Genomic DNA, 23061 nt, shown 5'->3' with positions numbered 1-23061 from the left:
GTTTGAACAAAACACACAATGGGGAAAAATAGCTGAAGCCACCAAAGTTTGAACTGTCTCAAGTTACAACCATGAAAAATCTGCTGAGTATGATTTCTAACAAAACACTAACATGTGGAGAGGGAGTTTGCTTGCAATTCAGCTCAGATTTGCAAACACCAGCAAGCTTTTGGTGAATCACAACGGAGACTCAGACTTATGAAAATATTTTAAACCATTACAGCTTTGTACAGATTTAATGGTTATTTAATAGGTTGTTGAATGTTTATAAACCTGAGTTCTTCTCTGATCGCATAAAGCGATAACACAAGCATGAATAACTGAGTTTTCAATACCACATGACTTTTAATGTACGAGGAAGAGAGGGGTCATACAGACACATCCTGTCTGTACTGATGCACTCTGCGTCAGCCCCTTTCCAAGGCTCTCCTGCAATAGGACAGCCTACCAAAAACGCCTAGGCTGTCCCTGTAAGCTGGGACCCTGATCTCATTTGGCAGGCTTCCTTACTGCAGACATTCCTCCAACACCAGGGAGCCTTGAAGAGGAGCTGGAATGGGATGCAGGGGCACACATGGATAAACATATGCAGTCCTGCTCTCCTGCCTGGCAGATGGTCCTGGAGGCCCAAATAGTGCTACAGGCTACAATCCCAAACATAAATACCTTAAAACAAAAAAATGCAAATAACAACCAGAACTAACACTGCAGTTCACAGTTGATCTCATCTAGATTAACCCCCTTCAAAGGGTTGGGTGAAGAGGACTTCAAAAACCAGTTAGCAAAAGTGCCAGTTGTATCTTGGAGGGAAGTTCTATAAATGAGGTATCACCACAGAGAAGGCCCTACCTTGTGTCACTGTAGGCTTTACCCAGCGGTTAGACAACAGAAGGACCTCTCCTGCAGCTCTCAATACAGACGTGCTCCTTTAAGTATTTGGGTCCCACGTTATTTAGAGCCTTAAACTGTAATCCTAATCTCAATTGGCGAGATTAGAGTAAATCTAAGATAGCAGCAGTCTCCTGAAATACAACACCTAAAAAAAACCCCAAACATATTTTTAAGCATGTCTTGGGGCATCTTTGAAAGAAAAATCACAAAGAACCCCCTTTGGTCTTCAACAGGAATACGATGCAACCTCAAGCGCCTACAGCTGGGGATGTAATTTATGTTTTCATTGTCTATTCTGTACTTGGTATCTATTCCTCCTTTTGTTATACAAATAGTTTATTTATTTGATAAGGAACTCTGGCAACTACTGTTGCCTCTCAAAACTGCTAAAACCAATTCCTCCTGAAAATGATGCTTGAAGCTTAAAATCCTACATCTCCTATGCACTAATTTCCATCTCACATTTTGGAATAAGTTATGTTCATACATCATTTTCTTCACAATAATTTCCTCTTTGTCCTTTATCTGCTGCACAAACCACCTTAGAATTCCTAATATAGAAATCCAATAGTTTAAGGGAAGAACTGTGTTACGTGTAGATGTTGCTCCACCCTTTAATTGTATTTTTTCAGAAAAGAAACATTCCCTTCCCCCTGGTGTCTATGATATATTAGCACAAGCTACTTAATGAACAGAGGAAATACGCAAGAGAATGGGGGGTGGGATGGGACTTTCGGGTGTCAAACTTTTACAGGTTAACTTCTTTTCCCAAAATGATAGTAAAAAGACTCTACTGTATGTTTACTTTACACATTAGAATACATGGAGACACATTGCAGTGATTAATATGTTCCCAAATGTCTTTTCATGCTTGCCCTGGTTTGCTCCTAAATGAGGTTTAACCCCCAATGGAATTCAAGTATTCCAGAACTTTTTTGAGTCTGCTTGCATAAAGAAGCATTCTAAAGAGCATATTTGAACTCTGCTTCAAAGCCAACCCCTTGTGCTGAAATTCATATACAGAAGTTATTCTTAGGAATTCATTTCTAGGTATTCATTGGTTCTTCCTTCACCAATTACAAACCAAAACATTAATCTGCCATTATCAAATGCTAGCAAAATATACCAAAGTACTGTGTGGCATCTGTCTGTGAATTACTGAAAGGCACGTAATATACGGCATATGCAAGTTCTTCTCTGCACAGGAGAAAAAATTGCTTTGTGCTCGTTTCAGATTAATGTATTTAAATTATTTTTCTTTAACAAGTGGAATATGCAATAGCATACAGCGAGATCAACACATCTCTGAAATATACTTATTTTATACTAAATTAGAACTTGTCAGAAATTTCATTCTGTAAGCTCCTTTGAAAAGAACAAACAAATGCTTCACCTCTGCTGATGGAAAGCAATACTATCCCCCTCGACTTTCTGCACCTCCTAAAAAGCTGCTATGTAGAGAGTTGGGGGCTCCTCCAGAGTAGATTTGGAAGTGAGGGTGTAGGGGGAGATGGGGTTACCAAAAATGGTCAGTGTTCAGTGAAAGGGAAGTGTTAGTTACCACGCAGGGTTTTTTGTTCCTGCAGAATAAAACCATTACAGTGGTGCCTCGCAAGACGGAAAACTCGCTAGACGAAAGAGTTTTCTGTTTTGGAGGTGCTTCGCAAAACGAATGTCCTGTGGGCTTGCTTCGCAAGACGAAAATGTCTTGCGAGTTCCTGCGGGGTTTTTTCCCCCTTTCCCCCTCCTTTTTCTAAGCCTTATCTGCTTATCCGCTAAGCCGCTAAAAGCGATAATAGCGCTAATCCGCTAAGCCGTCAATGGGCTTGCTTCGCAAGACGAAAAAACCGCTAGACGAAGAGACTCGCAGAATGGATTCTTTTCGTCTTGCGAGGCACCACTGTATTAAAATGAGTAGAAGACTTACAAGTTGTGCTACAAGTTAAAGAGAGAAAAAATAAAACTCACAACACTGAGATTTCACGAAGAGAACATGCTATATGCCATCAGTCAATTCCTAAAATAGGCAAAATTTGTGCTGGAATTTCTTTTATTAAAAGCACAAAGAGTGCTTGCTAAAGAGTGTATTAAAATTTCATGCAATAGAGCATAACTGGCCAAACTGATGCAAACTCATGGATAATCCTTCTATAAATCTTAATTTGTACAACAGAATGTTCAACATTTATTGAAGTCTATCATCTTGATCCTGAGTGTATTTAGCCCAAACCAGAATTTTATTGTGTTACTGAAATAAGATTTCACTCCTTTTCCAACATCTCTAGCAACTGATTCATACAGCTTTAGCTTTTTTTCTGATTTCAACTTCTTTTTGTCAACCTGGTTTAACAGTTGCATGACTGCCATGAAAACAAGTTTGACTTATGCTCACTAATGCACTCAGTGTCATCAGGTTGCAGTATGTGAAACACTGCATAGCCATTGATAGGTTTGCTGGCATAATCAGTGCTTAATTTCTAGAAAGAAAGATACCAGGGTCGAGTTGGGCTGCAGAAGTCACCCTCTGATCTGGAAGTCTGTTCCCTTCTTGTTGTTGTGTGTGAACTCTCTGTAATTAAGCACAGCTAAAGGAAATGAATTCTGCATCCCCTCATGAGCACCTGAGGCTTTAGTACTGAAAGCAGATGCCCAGTGCTGACCCTGGAACAAATTAAGACATGAGCATAGCAAATTTATCAAAAACAACCAACAATTTTGAACATATAAATCCTAGCTTAAAACGAGTCCCCCAAGGCCATGTTTGGACATAGCCCTTTCCGAGCATGAAGAGGAGAGGGTGTTGCGGGCAGGACACTCCCACATTTGCGGGGGCTTCCCTCGCCCCCTGCGAGAGTTGGGGAATCCCTGGGCGTGCCTGCAACCCAGCCCGCCAATCGGCGGGCGAGGGGAGGCGCGGCCTGGGCTACTTAAGGCCAGGCACGCCCAGGGACCGCCCTCTTTTCCCCTCGCCCCAGCAGCTGAGCGGTTTTCCCATCCCACCCACCCTTAGGTTTAGCTGGAATTGGCCTTGCTATGGACTTCGGTTGGTCGCCGCAAGGGGCCTGGTAGGAATTTTTCCAAATTGGCGCACTTCCTGCCAGTTGGTTTTTTCGCCTACCTCGTAGCAATCGTCACAACTTTCACGGTGTTGGCGGTTAGGCATTGACATGGGGCAAATTATAGGAAAAAGGAGGGGGGAAGGGAGCGCCATCACCTTCCCCCAATGAGAAGGGGTAGTCCGGTAGAGGACTCCCAGGGGGGCGTGGCCTTGTCCGAAGCCTGGAGAGGTAGGGCCTCCGGCACGCCCCCGAGCGGTGACACCCGTGGGATCCTAGTTGGCGTACTTCAACAGGACTCCTGCGGTGTGTTCAACCCTTCCCGGTCACCATGCCGGGTAGTCGATAGAAGCCAATGCCTAAGGCCAATACCTTCAATTCCGTAATCAATAAAGTTGTGGCCTTTCACGCCCATTAACCTTAAAGCAACGTGTCTGTGTCTTCATTTCAACTGGGGGAGGAAACTTGCCACGCAACTTAATAAACTGCAAACAAGCCTAAGTGAGCCTTGGGCACATATGGCTGAGGGAAGAATTCAGAAACTTTAGTGACTTCAGAGAAGTGTGACTAGCCCAAGGTCACCCAGCCGCTGCATGTGGAGGAGTGCAGATGCGAACCCGGTTCACCAGATTACGAGACTACCGCTCTTAACCACTATACCACACTGGCTCGCAGCAACGAATGATACTTAATGCCTGAAAAAAACATGAAACCATAAGCCAGGGGTAGAGAACCTCTGGCCCATAGGCCAGTCCTGGCCTGCCAAGGCACCCAGTTTGGCTCACAGGGCTTTCCCCCAAAAAACTATGCCCAGACCCATCAACTGATGTCAACAGCATAGGAGGACAGGGTTTAATTCTGCATTGGCTACATGATCTTGTTCCCAGGAACAAGACTGCACAGCCAAGGCAACACAATTTGCATCACATTCATCAGCTGTGACAATTAAATCCCTAAAATTCATTTCAAAATAGGTGTCTCATGCAATCTTCTTCAGAGAGGATTTAAAACTGCTCAAACAGAAGTGTGGGGCCTGTTCAAAGCCTTTTACAAGTTTCCCCCCTCATCCTTGGAGGCTTAAATTGGAAGAGACACTTGGTACAGGCTTTGTGACTCTCCTCCTGCTCCTCTTTTAAGCCTCCAAGATCAGGGACTTAAAGGGTGAAGACTTGGAGAACCCTTTGCAAGTTTCTCTATATTCCCTTTTGAAGCCTCTGAGATTGGGGGACTTAAAAAAGGAGCACAAGGAGACTTGAAGCACAAAAGATTTTGATAGGTGGGTGGCCTCATGAGGCAGATCCTGATAATGGTACAGTGGTACCTCGCAAGACGAATGCCTCGGAAGACGAAAAACTCGCAAGACGAAAGAGTTTTTCGTTTTTTTAGTTGCTTCGCAAGACGATTTTCCCTATGGGCTTGCTTCGCAAGACAAATGTCTTGCGAGTTTGTTTCCTTTTTCTTAAAACCGTTAATACCAGGGTGCATCCGTGCTTCGCAAGACGAAAAATCCGCAAGACGAAACTCGCAGAACGAATTAATTTCGTCTTGCGAGGTACCACTGTATTATGGCCTGTGGAGCCAAAAAGTTTCCCCAGTCCTGCCATAGGCTAAACCTTTTGGCACTGACCAAGCAGGCTTGCAACTACTACTTTTTTCAATCTACATAGCTGCTCACCCTATAATTGGGCCATGCTGGAATGAAACACTGATATTTCATGTATCTTGTGTACAGGCTTGCAATTTATCATATTTCTTGCAAGAGTCACAGACCAAGATTACCTACAAAGGTCTTTACAACAGGCATCTACATGGCTTTAAAATAATGCATGCACATACATGTACTTTTGCTCACCTTGCACCTACATTTTATATGCAGTTATAATTTCATACTTTGTGCCAGTTTCAGCTGGTGAATCAAAACATCTTGGGGGCAAGTCAAGGAGAAATCAACAGACAAGGCCCTGGTACTCATACGGAATGTATTTAGAGAACTGGGGTGGCGGGGGGAGAACGACTCACATTGAACAGCTATGCTATTTTAAATAGGTTTTATGTTTTATGCGTACAAGGCAGTGCTGGAATTTCAAAGTTGGCTTTTGCTTGCATTCATCATAAAACATGTTATATGAGGAGCTGCTGCTGCTACCACTAGCAAAACAGCTGCTGCTAGAAAATAAGAGGCCAGTGGTCTTAACAATTTATTTTTCCTCTGGTAAGTATGCCTGATAAATGGGGTTCAGTATTTTATGGAAAAATTAACATTGTTTTCAGTCATTCTGCAGACGCAGGCTTTTGAAACAGACTTCTGAAATCTATTTTTATATTTTAAAATCCTGCTGATGTGTTCATTGTATCTAGAGATGGTGTCAATAGCTGGATAATGCCTTTTTGTTTGCTAAGAGATTTTGATGAATGACAGCTAAGTACTTGAAATACAAAACAACAATCTATTCCTGCTTCTCAGACTTTTGCAAAGTGAAAAGCCACATTTGGCACCGATCAATACCAAATTCTTTGCCACAGGCCATGCACTATTAGGCTTTGGTAATTGAGTGGGACATTACTTCTCGAAACAGAAGCAATTAACAGACCTACCATTTCCTGGCAAAGCCCTTGTAGGGTTGCACTCAGGTTTTTTTTGTGTGTACTTGGCTATGATACCTGAGTACAAAATACATGAGCTGCACGTCAGCTATGAAGCATATTTACATGAATTATGTGGCCTTGTTTCTTTACAATACAGTATATGCAAATAGACACTTGATCTTATTCACTTTGCTTTTGAGTTATGTTTTGATACACATCAGAAATCAATCAGAAGCTTTGGCCTAGCTGTTGAATGAAGTCCTGATTCAAGTCTTAGCTTCACACCAAAAAAAGAATGAATAATAATTCGTTTGTTTTTTCTCAAACTTTAGAAAACAGAAACAGGAATGGAAAATTTGTCACTGTTACAGAATACAGTGGTACCTCAGGTTAAGTACTTACTTTGTTCCGGAGGTCCGTACTTAACCTGAAACTGTTCTTAACCTGAAGCACCACTTTAGCTAACGGGGCCTCCCGCTGCCACGCCGCCGGAGCCCGATTTCTGTTCTTATCCTGAAGCAAACTTCTTAACCTGAAGCACTATTTCTGGCTTAGTGGAGTGTGTAACCTGAAGCGTATGTAACCCGAGGTACCACTGTACAGGTGAAAAACAGTGCTGATAACCATTAAATCTGGATACAGTTTGGCCATGAGTCCATCCTCAGAGAGGAATGAGTCCATTATATCACTTACAAGCATCCTTTCAGGAGGGCAGAGGGAGGACAAAGGAACAAGCAGGCAGGTCTCTATCCTGTCACCAGGGAAGAGACCCTGACAAAAACCTAGGACACAAGTGCTCCACAAGCTGTGGATACCTTGGGAACATTACTCAGTGCAACATAAGACCTCTTCCCTGTTGCTCTCCTAAGCAGCACATCCAGAGAGTGTTGGGGTGTGTGTGTGTGTGTGTGTGTGTGGTTTTTCCTGCTTCCTCCAAAAGCTAAAATTAAACTCCATCTCCTTCCAGAACTTCTTTAACATATATGTAGAATGGAAAAGAGCAAGGTTGGTGATGGCCACCAAAAACTGGGAGGGAAATGGCTTAGGCTTGGGATCCCTTTTGATGGTCATCTGTGCCTTAGGTGCTAATCCCAGGAAGTTTCTTTCTCCTGTGACCTCATTCTGGCTGGCTGGTCTGTAGGGAGATTGGAGCTCTCTAATTCTGGCGGAAAGCAAGCCAGAGGTTCTCAAGGTTCTCTACTGTTTCTGATGATTCCATCTTAGGCAGGCTCCCTACAGTTGTTTACAAGCTCAAGAGAGATGTGCAGAGATCACAATCAACTTGGGAGTATGTTCAGATTAAAACAAACAACCAACCCCCTGTGCTCAGAGGCCATTGTGCTTATTAGGAAAAAGTTGTTGTCATCATCTGCACAGTTGAGCTTCTTAAGAATAATCTTCTGGCACATGAATGAATATATATATATATAGAGAGAGAGAGAGAGAGAGAGAGAGATGATAGATACTGGATGTAAGATGTTAGCTTGCTAATCCCTTGTGAATCTAGGGACTCACATACATTTCTTTTACTACATTTGAACATAAAATTTCATCTATGTAACTTTATTATTTAGATTTATTAGCGATTTTTGTGGAAAGCAAGCTGTGCATACCATAAAACTTAAAAAGTGAATTCAAACACAAGACACTGTGTTATGCAAAATATTGTCATAACACAGGGAAAATAAAAGCTTGAACTTCTTATATTTTTATGCATGGTTTCAAACACCTAATAGGTGGATTGAGGAAGATTTACCAATTCACTATGTAGTAGTTGAGGCTTGAGTACAGCAAGGAAGTGTGTGAACTTGTTTCTGGCAATAATGGAGATGCAGTAGCACATATATGGCTGCAGTTACTAATCAAATTCATGCATCAGATCATTCCTTGCTTTTTCAGCTCTAAGGGGAGATCAACCTTTTTCTCTGCAAGCAGCTGAAAAATGAGTTTGAAAGCAAGTCCAGGGAATGAATATGGTGGAAGAGAAACAAAGCAGCCCATCAGCAAGCTGACCCCAAGAGAGGCTCCCTAAACTAACGCTGTAACAAAGTAACTGCTGTGCCAAGAAACCAGATGTGATCACTGAAAGAACAGCTCCACAGCTTGGTGCCCTCAAAAGACTATAAAATGTCAACAACATAATGCAAAGTCAAGGAGAAATAAAGTAAGCCTATCTAACTTCTGAAATTAAGGCTAAAATCCTATTCCATGTGGAATGCACATCTCTAATAATGCATAACACATTGGATGCAACACTGTGTGAGTGCAAGTTCATTCCCTCTCTCACAGGCAATTTGCATCTCTACAATATTTGTATTTGGGAAATGAGCATTTTACTGCAGAGTCTTTTGTCTCTTTAGTTTTTGGGTTTATTCAAAGCTGGTTTATCCTCAGATTCAGCATAGTCATACAGCTACTGAACTCAGCTGCAAGTAACAGAGATCAGCTGTGGGTATTGTAAAGCTATATTTCCACCTATCCACCTACAAAGTTACTGGAGAAAGAGCCTGTGCAACTAGGAAAGATAATGGATTAATTCTGCTCCCAAATGTTCAGATTGTGGTGTGGCCCAATCATTTTATGATATCTACGGCAGAGAAAAGTATGTTTGATTTAAATAATTAAATGCTTTTATGTTTTGTGCTCCATCTGCTAGTACTTTATAGAATTTCAACCAAACACAACTCATCATTTATTTGCCAAAGAAAAGTCAGTTCAAGAGCAGAAACTGGTAACACCAAGAAATTGGCTCTCTGGTCTAGCTCACTCTGCATTCCAGACTCAGCATCTGACTCTACTAGCAGCTGTGGTCTAAACCATTGAGACTCTTGGGCTTGCTGATCAGAAGGTCAGCGGTTCGAACCCTTGCAATGGGGTGAGCTCCCGTTGCTCTGTCCCAGCTCCTGTCAACCTAGCAGTTCAAAAGCACACCAGTGCAAATAGATAAACAGATACTGCTGCGGTAGGAAGGGAAACAGCATTTCTGTGTGCTCTGGTTTCCGTCAGGGTGTTCCATTGCACCAGAAGCGGTTTAGCCCTGCTGGCCACATGACCTGGAAAGTTGTCTGTGGATAAATGCCAGCTCCCTTGGCCGGAAAGCGAGATGAGCCTTAATCCCCCAGGGCTGTCCTTTTCCTTTTTTACCTTTACACTGCACTGGTTTTCTGATTTCAACTAAGTTCCCTCTATCTACACAACTGTTTATATTTCCAGACAAGGAATGGGCTCTGTTTATATCTACAGTTTTGAGCAACCAATGTGGAGAAGGCTGTGTGTGCTCAGGAGAGCCTCTCACACCCGTTTTCTTGTCCAACAGCCCTACAGTGCTGTCAGTCAGGTCTTACTGCCTGGTAGTTGCTGGCACCACTCTTCCACTCACTCTCACAGCCCAGATGGGAGGGGAACCGATGATGCATTAAAACACCTTGAGCTTGTGCATCCTGCATTCCTTGGTACAACCTGCTCACAACTTGCTGGGGGAAGCAGGGCTAGCTTTCAGGGGGCTTACTCTGCCCAAGATCAAAGCAGCTTGCTTGGTTCCCTGGTAGATCCCCCTCAGCTTCTTAAAGCCCCGGCTAGGAACTCTGAAACCCATGCACACTGCATTCCCCAGGGGGTAGAGGCAGCCCATGCTCCCCTAGTCTTTCCCAGTGCTCTGAAGAACACACTGGTCTCTTAGGACTCTGATCCTAAACCTTCAGTAAAATGGATTCCAAAATGTCTAGTTGTCGGGATCCCAGATTCTCCTTTGTCTCTCAGTTGCCTTCCAGACCATCAGCCATGGTATCCCCTCTAGAGTGGCACTACATTGCAGTGTTTCCACTTGCATTTGAATAGTTGGTTCACTCATGATTATCCAACTCTTGGTAATTCTGTTGCCCCTGAACATGTGTGTGTGTGTGTGTGTGTGTGTGTGTGTGTGTGTTTGTGACCTAGGAGAGGGCATTCTTTGTGGCAGTTGCTAAGCTGTGGAATTCCCTTTTAGAAAGGCGTTTAGCTTGTAATCGGTTTTAACTGTCAGGGTGGGGAGGCTTTTTGATAAATTTTTATTTTTACTTACTGTGCTGTTTTTGATGTCTTACTGTTTTCTGCTGCTATTTTAATGTTTTCATGCTTTTGTATTAAATCAAAAGTGACATTTTGAATTGTCAACTTGTGGTTTTATTTTTGCTGCTAGGTGCCTTGAGCTTTTTTGAGGAAAGGCAGGCTATAATAAACAAAATAAATAATAAATAATTGTGAGAGTGGAGACAGATGATTGCTGCTTTCCATGGATTACCAGCTGACGTGTGGCAGATTTTCAAGCAATCATTGCACTGTTAGTGGTTGTCTGCTTCAGTCCACAGACTGCAAAAATATAGCCTATAGGCTTGCTCTTGGGCCCATGTGAGCTGTATTCCAGCATGGTCCTAGACTGTGTGTAGCCATCACAGGGAAGAGGTGATCATCCTACAAATGCCTGTCAACTAATCTGTGAATTGGATCTTAGCTCAAGACACCTTTTTCATGCTTCAGGTTAAGATGTGATGGGACAAACATTTCTGCTTCTGTCCTTAATTCACAAAATCCTCATTTTAGAGAACATAATTTTTTTTTCAATCTGAACATCTTCAAAATAATCCTTGAAATGCAAAAGTCCACCAGAAAGTCCATTCCCATGATAAAAATACATATGGTGGGATTCACCTAACAAGTACCAATAGGAGACATTCAGTGGGGCTTGCCTCTCTCTACCCCTAAAACTGACTCGGAATAACCCTCTGAATAATGCATAGCAGGAGGAGAAGGGGGATAGGCCTGTCTGGGAAGTCGAACTGTTTGCACTGACAGAACACTCACCTTAGCACAGTGCTGAATTCCTCCTATATAAATCTAAATATTTTTTGTATAAGTTAAAAGTGAATGGTTACATATTGCAAACCTTCTCCAAAGATTACTATGACCATCAAAAATTATACATTTATTTTAGAAGGCAAACTTCATATATAACACATAACAAAAACTATCGGTTTTAGGCACACTTATTTAAGCAGTGGTTTAAAAAACATGGTTCTGTTCCAATCAAAGCATTTTTCAGAGTACATCTGAATCTTACAGGCTCAAGATGGTTTTTCGTACTAATTTTCTCTTCACTGATCAGAATATAAAATGTGAACAGTTGAGAGACAGAACGTATGTGACTGTTTTTTCAAGTTTCATGTTTTATAATTGTATGAGAAAATAAGAGGGACAATGCCATCTTCTGGCCAAATCAAGTTAGCATGGAATAAAGATATTAATTAACTTCCATACTTAATACATGTTTGGCTCTTCAAAGTTTAAATTTCCCTTTCTCATGAGTTTTGGCATTATATGAAAAGAAATGTGCTTATTTACCAGAAGAAGCAGCTTACTCTTAAAATGAAAATAATTAACATAGTATTTGTCTCACTTACTGCTACTGACTGTTACACAAAAAGATTTAGCATTATTTATTGCTAGATTTAGTTGAAATCAGTACAAAGAAGGGGGAAAAAACATTTATTGTTATTGCACATGCAGACTGTTCTTCAGGAGAAGAGGCTTAAGACAAATAAAAAAATCTATGATCCAAATTCAGAGGTGTATCCAGCCATGTCACTCATATGACAGAATGGGGAAGGGGATTTAGAGAGGAGACAGATGAGCTTCCCTCCCCATTCTTCTGATAGAAGCCTTACCATCAGCTGAGTGACACTGCTGATACAACCCACTGCAAGTTTGCAGCAGAAGCTAGCTGTGGATCGCACTAACTGACAAGATCCTTTGATGTCTCCAAGAACTGCCCCCCCAAAAGATACCAAGCAAAATGTTTCATGTATAAAAAGAGCATTTCCTTGAAAAATGATGACAGCAAAGAAACAACAGAAAAATGTACTTAGGTGTTGTGCTTCTAAAAAGAAAAAAGACCGCCAACCTATATAGTGGGAGGGCCAAGCTGGCATTCACTGGGCACCTGGCATTTCAGCTGCAGAGCTGCAAGGAAGCCTTGCTTATTCCGTGGCTAAGGGATGTGCTATGAGGTTCTATGTTACATCTGTTTTCCCGTGTTTTAGAAGTGGGTTCTGTTGGTAACTGGATCAATGAGTAAGACATGTTAGGAAGGAAGCCTCTTCTGAGACATATGCTCTCCCTGCCACTTCTCTGTTAGCTACAGCAGGACACTCCAAACATCTCTAAATCATAGTTTCCATACTGTGTTTCGGGGGGGGGGAGGGGCTTACTTACTTGAAAGCAATAGCTGAACAGAAGATGCAAAGAATATGGAAACATTTTTTTGCACTCTAATCCAATGAACGCACTTTTTTAAAAAAAGAGTGAACATCAGAGTTACAGCTGTCCTATTGCTACTTCAGCATTTAATATATGACATTTAAGAATATTACATTTATTTATTAAAAAATAAAAACCAATCAGGGATATATCAGAAGACATTTACCTGGGTTTTTGTAGATACTGAGTACATCCTTGAAATAATGAGGTAAAAATCTTTCTAGTAAAAGCAGCACATCCTCCAATTCCTCCAGAATCCCCACAAGTAGGAAATTTTCATTCACATTCACTTTTGCTCTTTCAAGGGCCCATTCCCCAGGCTCCCTTCAAGAACATAAAAGAAAAGAATCTTTAAACTGAATTTGCAAACAAAAGTTTTACTCTGTAATAAAAACTGAGTTTAGAACAATTCACAGTATTAAGCCTGCTAGGCAGCTAGAATATTTCACCAACTGCGGAATATCAATCATTTTTTAATGTTTGCTATCTAAGTTTCTGTGACATATTTTAAGTCTTTCAAATAATCTTGTTTATAAGCCATCAATATACCAAGAAGCTGACATATGGCTTGCCCTGCACAGCACAGCACAGCTTTCACTGACCTCATGCCCTCCAGAGGTTTGGACTATAACTCCCATCAGCCTCAGACAGCACCTGAGTTGTAATCTAAAATTTCTGGACCGCACCAGGTGAGTAAAAGGTAGCATAACCTCATTGGGTTTAGCAACTTAAAGCAACAAAGGATCTGCCACATCAAGGGATTGAAGCCATCAATAGTGGCCTATTTCTGGTTGGGAATTTTATATGGGCAGCAGGCCAAATCCTTATCTTCCCTACCCAAATTAGACAGCACTCACCCATCAATCACTTGGTGTCACTATGACACCAGGATGGTCACTGGAATTCAAGGCAACATGCAAGGTTTGCAAAGAGCCTTGCGTGGTAGTTTAAAGTGAAATCACCACATATCAGCTGATAGACAGTGACTTCAAGTCTACTTCTGGCAGGGAATTGGCTGTGTCATCAGGTTCAGTTGCATCTCCACCTGCCCCACATCTGATGTCACAGACGGGGCAGGTGGCTATATTCTGGCAAAACCTGGATATTGAATTCTGGATATATTGGTGCTTTTTGAGGTGTGAAAAGAAGAGGCTTATTAGAGCCATCTTATTTTTGCATTCCTACTATTCAGTATTTTAGAAAGGAAAGGTTGATTGATCTGTCCTCTCCTTTTTTTGTCCAGTCCTTTAGCATTTGGCACAGCTTGCTTTCTAATGCAATCTGTGAACTGGTATTCTGCACAACTCTTTGACTTTCAGATTAATTACCAGCATGATGCATTTTGGGCTCTCTGCTGTTTTCTGTGGAACATTCCAAAACTGAAATCACCCCTGCTTCAGTAGGTGGTAAGACATAACTTTGAAAAGGGAGATAACATAGTTACCTGCATCTTGGATGCTGTCCACAAAAATATGGAATAATATAAAATAACCTGGGATTGGAACATTCAGGGTAGTTCTCAAGAATGCATACGTTAATATCCTAAAAGAAGGGGAGGGGGGAAGAAAAGAAAATGTTGTAAATGAACTATGAAGTTCTCTGTTGTCTTCCAGTGATGGAGCACAGATCTAAGGCCCGAATTGTCGAACAAACCGTTGCATCAACAGATTTACTACATTCAGAAGGGAATCCTCATGTTTTACTTATATTTCTTTTGAAACTTACAGGTGTATGGGTGTGCATATGCCCTTTAAAAACAAAACAAGATCCACTTATATCTGCTTCCTTGCGTAACAGAAATCTGTTTGTGCAATGGAACTTCTTATTTCTTTTCTCCCCTTTCCAGCCACACCTGCAATCCCAAAATCTGTTATGGAGGATCTCTCCAAACTTTTGAAGCAGATTTGGGATGTACGGGCAAGCTGCAGGGAGATGGAGAAGGAAAAGCACCGCTGTGCGAGCAGACAGCTGCTCATGCTACACTGAATCTCACTCATAATTTTAAGCTCAGCACGAGTATTGGAAATATCAGTTCCTTCACAAAATATTCAGCTACAAGTTATCTAACTACAGAAAGATTTGTTAAGTTATGCATCCCTTCAAAATGCAATGTTTTATAGTATACACTTATGCAGCTAGAGAGGCTGAAATCTGGAACTTGTCCAGTGAACACCTTTCCACCATACCCTCAAATTGGCTGGGAAGGTTCTGGGAGTAAACCTTTGGGGGTGGGGAAGCCATTATTGTTTTTGAAATTTTCCCACATGCAAGTTAACAGTTCCTTCAGCTCATGAATATAGTCTTTAAAATGGACAAAATGAATATAGATAGTGGGTTAGTGATAATTTATCAAGAACCTGATTAAATTTCCAAAAGTGAGTAACAATGCATTTAGTCTCAGACCAGAAATTATACAGATGTATGTCAGAGGCACAGTTTGCTGTAACAAATCTTCTCAAGTTTGTTTTTTTCTTTTTAAATCTTTAACTGTTTCAAAATCAAATGTATAAATCTGGCACGGTCTTCACATTCATGTAGCAATTCCAATAGCACACACTGTGCTGAACAAATTTGTGGAGGTATTCCAAAAATGAAGCATAAATATTCACAACCATATTTGAGGAATTATGTATTAGCAAATTAGAATACAGTGGTACCTCGGGTTACAGGCGCTTCAGGTTACAGACTCCACTAACCCAGAAATAGTACCTTGGGTTAAGAACTTTGCTTCAGGATGAGAACAGAAATCGCGTGGTGGCAACAGGAGGCCCCATTAGGTACCACTTTAACCTCAGGTTAAGAACAGTTTTAGGTTAAGAACGGACCTCTAGAACGAATTACCATAAGTTCTTAACCCGAGGTACCACTGTACTGTGTTTGTAAAATGTGTTAAGGATAAACCTTAAATGGAAAAAGTTTTAAATACCACTAATCTAATGGCTCCAACAATGCACACTTAAAAGCATATTACTCAACAGTGCATATTTGTGTAATCCTTACTACAGAACTAAAATAATTATATTGTTTTTAAAAGCATGAATCTTAATTTAATTGATTTCAGCTCGGATATGTTGTTGTTGAAGGAATGTTAGCAGGCTATTGACTACAAAACCTTATCCCCTTAAATGTTTGTCCCAGTATTTTGTCTGCTCAACCCTTTAAAGCCTAGGGGCTTCTCTCAGCTAATGAAAATCTACTTTATCTTCTGGCTTTGGTTAAGAAAACTAAGCTTTAAGAAGACCTGTTAAAATCTGTGTTTGCATAACATATTTTGAAAACTACTAAGAGGATTTTTTAAAAAGCTAAAAATTATAAGCCTTAAAGCAGAAAGGTTTATATAAGAGCATATTCAAGTATAAGCTATCACAATGTAGACTAAAATCATCTGCAATTGCATATTACTTCCCATGCTTACTGATATTCAGATTGCCATCTAATAAACTGGAAGTATCACATGAATAATATAAATGCATGTGTACACCATCAGCATGACAACTGAAGACAGAACTACAAATGGACATTTTTCTGGACCTTTTCTGCTTTTTCAAATGAAATAAGCTATTAAAGTTTCTATAAAATTTGTAAGTCAGAGGACGCATCTAGAAGTTCTTATAAATCATAATACAGGAAATAATAATATCTTGATATGCATGATTTCCTGGTCCAGTGCCTACAGATATTACAATGGATGTAAGCATACAAACCTGCACCACCCTTTCAGAGAAATGGAATTTGTTAAAACAGAAGAGCCAGGCTTTAGGTACATCATAAGATTTCAAATTAGATACCATTCCATTCCCTAAATAGCTTGATGTTAGAACTGAAGATGAACAAGAGCAATCCTCTCTCTACATGTCTATTTAGAAGTATGCCCACCTCAGCTCAATATGAATTATTCAGAGGGAAGCATGTATAGGATTGTAGCCTGATTCTTTTAGAGAGCCAGGGTTCTGATTTGTGGACCATAGCTTTCCCACTATAAATAGTGTGTGTTTAACACCACAAATTTTAGTGCAGTTATAAGGAAATATCATGGAGAGAGCACATACGATAATAACTTCTGAATCCTGACTCCATTTATATTAAGAGAGACAGTACTTGCATCTACAAATTTAAGTACTGTCCCTCCCAACAGAAATGCATCTGAAGTAATATATACAAAATGTGATATATAAAACAGTGTTCGAAACTCCCATTGTTCTAGGCACATTTTGCGACAGGGAATTTCATTAGAACGAGCAGTTTCTGAGCTCTGGGCGCAGTACTGCACCTAAGATTTCAGATTAAAACCGCAGAGTGGAAGGAAAGGAGGACCTTTTTCTGCCTCCCCACTTCCAGCTGCTCCCTGAAGACTGCAGAAGAGACCCTTTTAAGAATATTTGGGGGGTGGACAGGGGAAGGACTAGACTATGAGAAAAATGAACATAATATTTTAGCTGCAGTTCATTCATTTTCACTTTGTATTCTTGTTATATAAAAGTTACAGATAGGTAGCTGTGTTGGTCTGCCATAGTCAAAACAAAACAAAATCCTTCCTGTAGCACCTTAAAGACAAACTAAGTTAGAACTAACTTAGTTGGTCTTTAAGGTGCTACTGGAAGGAATTTTTTTTGTTTTGTTATAGAAAAGTGTACCTAGACAGTCCATTGTTGCACCCATAACCTCAATTTAAGCTGCCATTTAGTTCCTAGCTTTCATACCTCAGTTTCTAACACTGATATAAAATGCTCACATACAGCATTTTTGTGCTGTCCTTAATGCACCTGTATGGTTTGAAATAAAATCACACAAAGTTAAAAACAGTCGCAATACAGAAATGGCTAATAAAAATCAACAGATTAAAAGCAGGGTTAAAAAGAGAGAGCTGTAGTAGCTCTTACTTGTTCTTAGCCTTCTAAGCACTTAATCATGCATTTCCAGATACTAGCCAAATCTAGTTCATCATTATTAAACAATATAACCAAAGGCATCTCATTTTTTTCACCAAATATTTTGCCCTAGCTTTCCATTAGATTTAATTGGTTTTTCTACTTTCATATATATTCCCTAATGAAGATGAAGAGAGATGTCAACTGAAGTCATATCACAAGAGCTGCAGAGGAAGTGGTGAACTAAATGAATGGTTTTCAACTAGAAAACAAAACTAAAAAGAAGAAAATGAATTAAAAATATGAAAAAATCAATGTGTGAGCCTAGTGAGGGGTGAACTCTCCTTCTAGAAGGGTTTCCCTTTCTAACATAACAGCTTGTGTCAACAGTGCTCATCAATGAAAGCCAAAGAAAATTTCCTTGCTCTAGTGAGAATCCTCAAAACCACTTGCCAAACTTCTAATACTCCCCCACCCCCAAAATGCTTATTTACATTACATTATTATTTACAAACAGAGCAAGCTGATCGTCATACAGGAAACTAGACTTCTTCCATCCTGTCTGGCATGACCCCAGACCACCTTCTCTTCTCTGCATTTATGGCTAAATTTATCATTCACTTCCAGTCTAGACTTCTGAACCATCTTCCTCTAGATTTTTAAAGAAACCAAAGAGCTGATAGGAAAACAAACAAAGCTAAAAGGCAAAGCACATGACCCAAACAGACTTTGGAAAATTAAGACCCCATTAAAGTCTACATAGATATCTGAAAAAACTATTATATTTTACACCATATTTCTGCTCATTAGGGCTCTCAATAATACAGTCACTTAGGTGTTTCTCTCTTCTGCTCATTTTAAAGTGGAGAGAGGAGTGTTGAATCCCATTATCTATAGGGAACCATTATCAAAATTAAGTTAAACAGATCTGAAGCCTGCTTGTCCAGCTACCTTATCTTGAGCAGAGTGGCACATCTGGAAGTTTCTTGACCAAGAAGGCACTATAAGACTGTAACAAAATTATCTGTGGAAATTACTCAAATAGCCCAGAGCATGAGTCAAAAATAGTTCTGCTTATAAGGGGAAGGGGTTGCTGGTACTATCCTGATATTTAGGAATACGCTTGGAGGGAAAGGAAGGGAAGCTGGGGTGAAGATTCCTGTTGAATGCCTCCATTTAATATTTACAAACATACCTGTTAAAAATGAAATCAACATATATACTCTTAGGTTACCTTCATCATCAACCATATATAAGATGAGGGACATCTGGCTTGCCAGCAGTACATGTAAAAACGATCTAGGGGTTTTAGTAGACGCCAATCTTAACATGAGTCAATAGTGTGATGCAGCAGCAAAAAAACCTAATGCTAGTCTTGGCTGCATCAACCGAAGATTAAGGTCCAGATCAAAGGAAGTAATAGTACTGCTCTATTCTGCCTTGGTCAGACCAACCTAAGTTCTGGGCACCAAAATTTAAGGAGGGCATTGACAAGCTGGAACATGTGAAGAGGAGGGCAACCAAGATGATCAAGGGTCTGGAAACCAAGTCTTATGAAGGACAGTTAGGGGAGTTGGGCATGTTTAGCCTGGATAAGAGGAGATGGGAGGGGAGATATGATAGCCATCTTCAAATATTTCAAGGGCTGTCATATGGAAGATGGAGCAAGCTGGTTTTCTCCTGCTCCAGAAGGCAGGACCCAAACCAATAAATCAAGTTATGAGAAAGGGCATTCTGACTAAAAATCAGGAAGAACTTTCTGAATGTAAGAGTTGTTTGACAGTGGAACAGACGCCCTCGGAAGCTGGTGGACTCTCCTTCCTTGGAGGTTTTTAAGCAGAGGTTGGATGCCCAACCCCTCTTGCATTGGCAGGGGGTTGGACTAGATGACCCTTGGGTCCCTTCCAACGCCACAATCCTCTGATTCTATGATATATAAAAATGCATTATTAAAACATTTTCCAGAGAAGTACATTATCAGCTTGTTTAAATTTCCATTTTTTAATGTTAGTAGAACTTGATCTTGCTTATGAATGCAGGGGGATGGCTAAAGGAAACCATATGCTTAGCAGATGTGGTGCAAAACTGCATGCACAGGCTGCCAATGCTATTTGAGCCAAAGCTTTGCAGCCAATACTATTCCACCATGGGGCCGTTGCAAGGAGATGTGCCAGTGATAATGCACTGTGCCAGATTGTGTGGGTGTTTCAAGAAAGGGTAAGAGTCCACCAGAGACTACAATAAGGCCAACAACATTATTTCAATGTCCACACAAGACTGCTGGGGTAACAAGCTACAGTTTCCAGTCCTTAACCCTATGCATGGCCACAGTTACCGCCAAAGGAAAAATGATTTAATAAAAAAAACACAAAACCCCCACCCAGAATCCTCTCACTCCTCTTTATCTTCCAGAAATTGGTAACATGATGAAGGATTCCAAGGAACAAGATTACTGTCACAGGAAGCAATGTGACTCATGAGTCAGGACTGGACAAAAAAATTGTTGCAAGCGTGTTGTGCTAGCTATGAAGTACATCATAAAATTGGATAGTAGCAAAGCCATGATAAATCTGTGGTTGTCAGGAAAGAGGGAGGCCACTTTTCACATTAGGAGGGGAAAGTATAGTAAGGAGATGCACCTTTGCCTTTGTCCCCACTCGTCATGAGTTAAGCATGGACAGGGGTGAAACTAGACTTTTTTTCACCCAGGTCAAAGACCCAATTTGGCATACACACACAGACTGGGAGCCTCAATGGCACCCCTCTGGAGGCTTCACCTGGGGCAAAAAAAACTGTCTAGTCCCCACCCCCTGTCGCTATGGCTCTGAGCATGGATACTGAAGTGGGAAAGCCATTGTGCACAGAACTTTGTGGAATCAGGGTTCCAGGATCTAGTGAAAGTCTACAGACAGAGAGGTATACCCATGCAGGCTTCCCTAGCTCAGTGGTCTATGCTAATGTATGTGCGCTGGGGAATCAGGTGTAGTCCTATGACAGAGGTGTGGTCATGCAGCCCATTTCTACACCATGCCATAAGTAATGTGAGAGGGGGGCTGGAGTGTTGACTGAAAGGTGCTATTAGTCACGCTGATGGGCTCATTTCTCTGGGACAATTGCAGAGCATACCGCTGAAAGGGACTCAAGTGGAGGTTAACGTTGGGTAGCTCTTCACTACAGGAAAGAGACTGCAGACACACCTTGGGATCATGTGCTCACAGTGTGCAAACCCTTCCTTCCTCAGAGCAAATACCAGCTTTAATCATAGTTAAATGATACATCATAACTGAAAAGGCAGTAAACGTCCCAGGGTAGAAGTATAGAAATATAAGCCCCCTCTCCCTGCCTGCTTTAACAGCAAAGAATGCCATAGGAGAAGCAGCCAGAAAAACGGGTGGACGTTCTCTAACTGGAGAAGAACACATTTTTAAAAGGGAAGCATACCAAGTTGCTAAGTTCATTTGCTGAACCAAGGAATTATGAGGCATATTTCTAACTCACAGCCAGACCTCAGTAATAAGCCTGCAAACTGTAGCTGTTCCCAAAGAACAAATATTGCCCCTTTGACAAATATTTTCACATAATCTGTCTTCTTCATGCAGTTGTAGTGCTGCATCCAAAGATCTTTGGCTACTGTACAGTTTTTGCTGCTGGGATGACTTTACTGAAATCACATTATTTAGTTGCTAATGCACATTTCCCCCAAACCAGCTAGCACCAGTATATGTAAGCATTTCAAGCAAACACCAGATACCGTGTCTGTGATGTGACCGGTTACAAGTGCCACAACTCACCCAGATTTATTGAGTGCATGTCCCTTCAGTTTCCAGAAGGCACAATTGATTGCAAAATCTTCATGCAACCTAGTGCATTCTGACTTGATTATGTCTTCCTTGGCTTAGCCTTTTAATCCATAGGCTTGAGAGACAATTTACTGCTATGAACTACACTCTGTTTTCAATGGATTTTTAATGCTATATAAACATTTATCTAGAAGGCATGGAGCCCTCCCTTGAAGGACTTCACGATCTGCATTCAGATTGGTTTTCATCGTGCTGTACTTATTTGCTGTAAAAAATGCAAACTGCATTTTAAAATGCATAAAATTGCATCAATGCATTTTCAGTTCTAAATGTGTTTTTGTGTGTGCGTGCTGTAAGCTATTGATGCAAAACATTTTATTCCAGCTGGGTATCCATATCCATATCCATATTTTCCTTATTAGATCAGTTTATACTAGTTTGCCGTAACATTAGGCCTTTAAGAAATTTAAATTCCTAATTTTAAAATGTCTCTGGCATTTATCATAGACCTAAGGACTATATTTTTGCATTTTTAATGCATTTGCTGTAGCAAGCAGTTTCTTGTGTACCTTCAGGCAGTTGTTCAAAGACTATGATCAATAATTTGCAAATTAGTCTCTTCTTCAAACACATCAGAAGAAGCAATGTTCTTCTGTCTTTGATTTTCTCTGATCAATGTTTTCAACAGAGATCTCTAAAGTGGTGCTCTATCATGAGTTCTTATTGACAACCTGCCAATACCTAGTTGAAAGTCATGCTGAAGCTGCCAATTTTCATGCTTCCAATGGGAAATTGAGAGATCAGCACGCTCTCCCTATAATGGCCAAATAAAATGGCATGAAGACTAATTTACAGTAAATCTCTTACTCTGTTGCCTTGAAGCTAGGTTTGAAATAAAAGATTCTATCCAGGGCTCACACAAAGGTGCTCATGCCTGGGGAATTCTCCACCCTTCCTCCAAAGCTAGGCACATTTTCTGGAGCTAACCTACAATAAAAGGGCAGTGGAAAATGGCCCTAGAACAGCGTGTTTCAGTAACTTGTCAATTAACCAACAACTTCACCAGCTTCCATGACAGCATCTAACCTGGAACATTTTAATGGGTGGAGCTAAAAGGTCCTTGCCCTTATTTTACAATAAGCAACAGCAAATTGTGTTACATGCAATCTGTATTTAGCTGACTTAGCCCATATTACCTTGAATCTGTTCAAATGAAGGGCAATAATTCATTGGGGAAGAGCATGGCATTTACACATAACCACAGCAGCCCATGCGATGGTACAATGCAGACTGCCAAATCACACTGGGAGAGAACCTGGTTTACTTTCCTATTTCTATTTGTACTTGTAATTTATATTTTCCAAACACTTGACTGTAGGTAACTTTTTTTGTTAAATAAAAGTGAGGAAAGTCTTTTTCCATCTCTCTATTATTTTGGAATAGCAACAAGTTGTTTTATTAGTTTATCCTGCCAAAAGCTTCCATGGTATTTACATTCTACTATGAATAGTTACAATAAGTTTCCTTTATTTTAATATTTGTAGCATTATCAGAGTTCTCTGGGAGTGT

At 40.6% G+C, this 23061-nt stretch overlaps 3 protein-coding genes across 9 annotated transcripts in view; 1 reads left to right on the top strand and 2 right to left on the bottom strand.

The window, feature by feature from the left end:
- GINM1 (glycosylated integral membrane protein 1) overlaps positions 1 to 23061 on the bottom strand; it is a 785919-nt gene that overhangs the window by 185811 nt on the left and 577047 nt on the right. The gene's annotated exons all lie outside the window — the stretch shown is intronic.
- Positions 1 to 23061, bottom strand: part of UST (uronyl 2-sulfotransferase) — a 119939-nt gene that overhangs the window by 23792 nt on the left and 73086 nt on the right. The window contains exons 6-7 of the mRNA XM_083731849.1: positions 14269 to 14366; positions 12991 to 13148 (exon numbers count right to left, since the gene is read on the bottom strand). Coding sequence (XP_083587975.1) covers positions 12991 to 13148; positions 14269 to 14366 — 256 coding nt within the window. The remainder of the gene's footprint in view (positions 1 to 12990; positions 13149 to 14268; positions 14367 to 23061) is intronic.
- LOC310841273 (uncharacterized protein) overlaps positions 1 to 23061 on the top strand; it is a 155201-nt gene that overhangs the window by 75455 nt on the left and 56685 nt on the right. For 3 of the 6 annotated variants that reach the window (XR_014562448.1, XR_014562449.1, XR_014562450.1), the window contains one exon: positions 8440 to 9163. The exons of the other annotated variants lie outside the window; for them this stretch is intronic. The gene's annotated coding sequence lies outside the window, so the exon portion shown is untranslated. Of the gene's footprint in view, positions 1 to 8439; positions 9164 to 23061 lie in introns of those variants that run through there. 6 annotated transcript variants of the gene reach the window in all.

The sequence above is a fragment of the Podarcis gaigeae genome, assembly GCF_964106915.1.
Source record: "Podarcis gaigeae genome assembly, chromosome: 3".
Classification (NCBI taxonomy): Eukaryota; Metazoa; Chordata; class Lepidosauria; order Squamata; family Lacertidae; genus Podarcis; species Podarcis gaigeae.
Note: the sequence above shows the minus strand (reverse complement) of the source record. Positions and strands in the feature narration are given on the sequence as shown.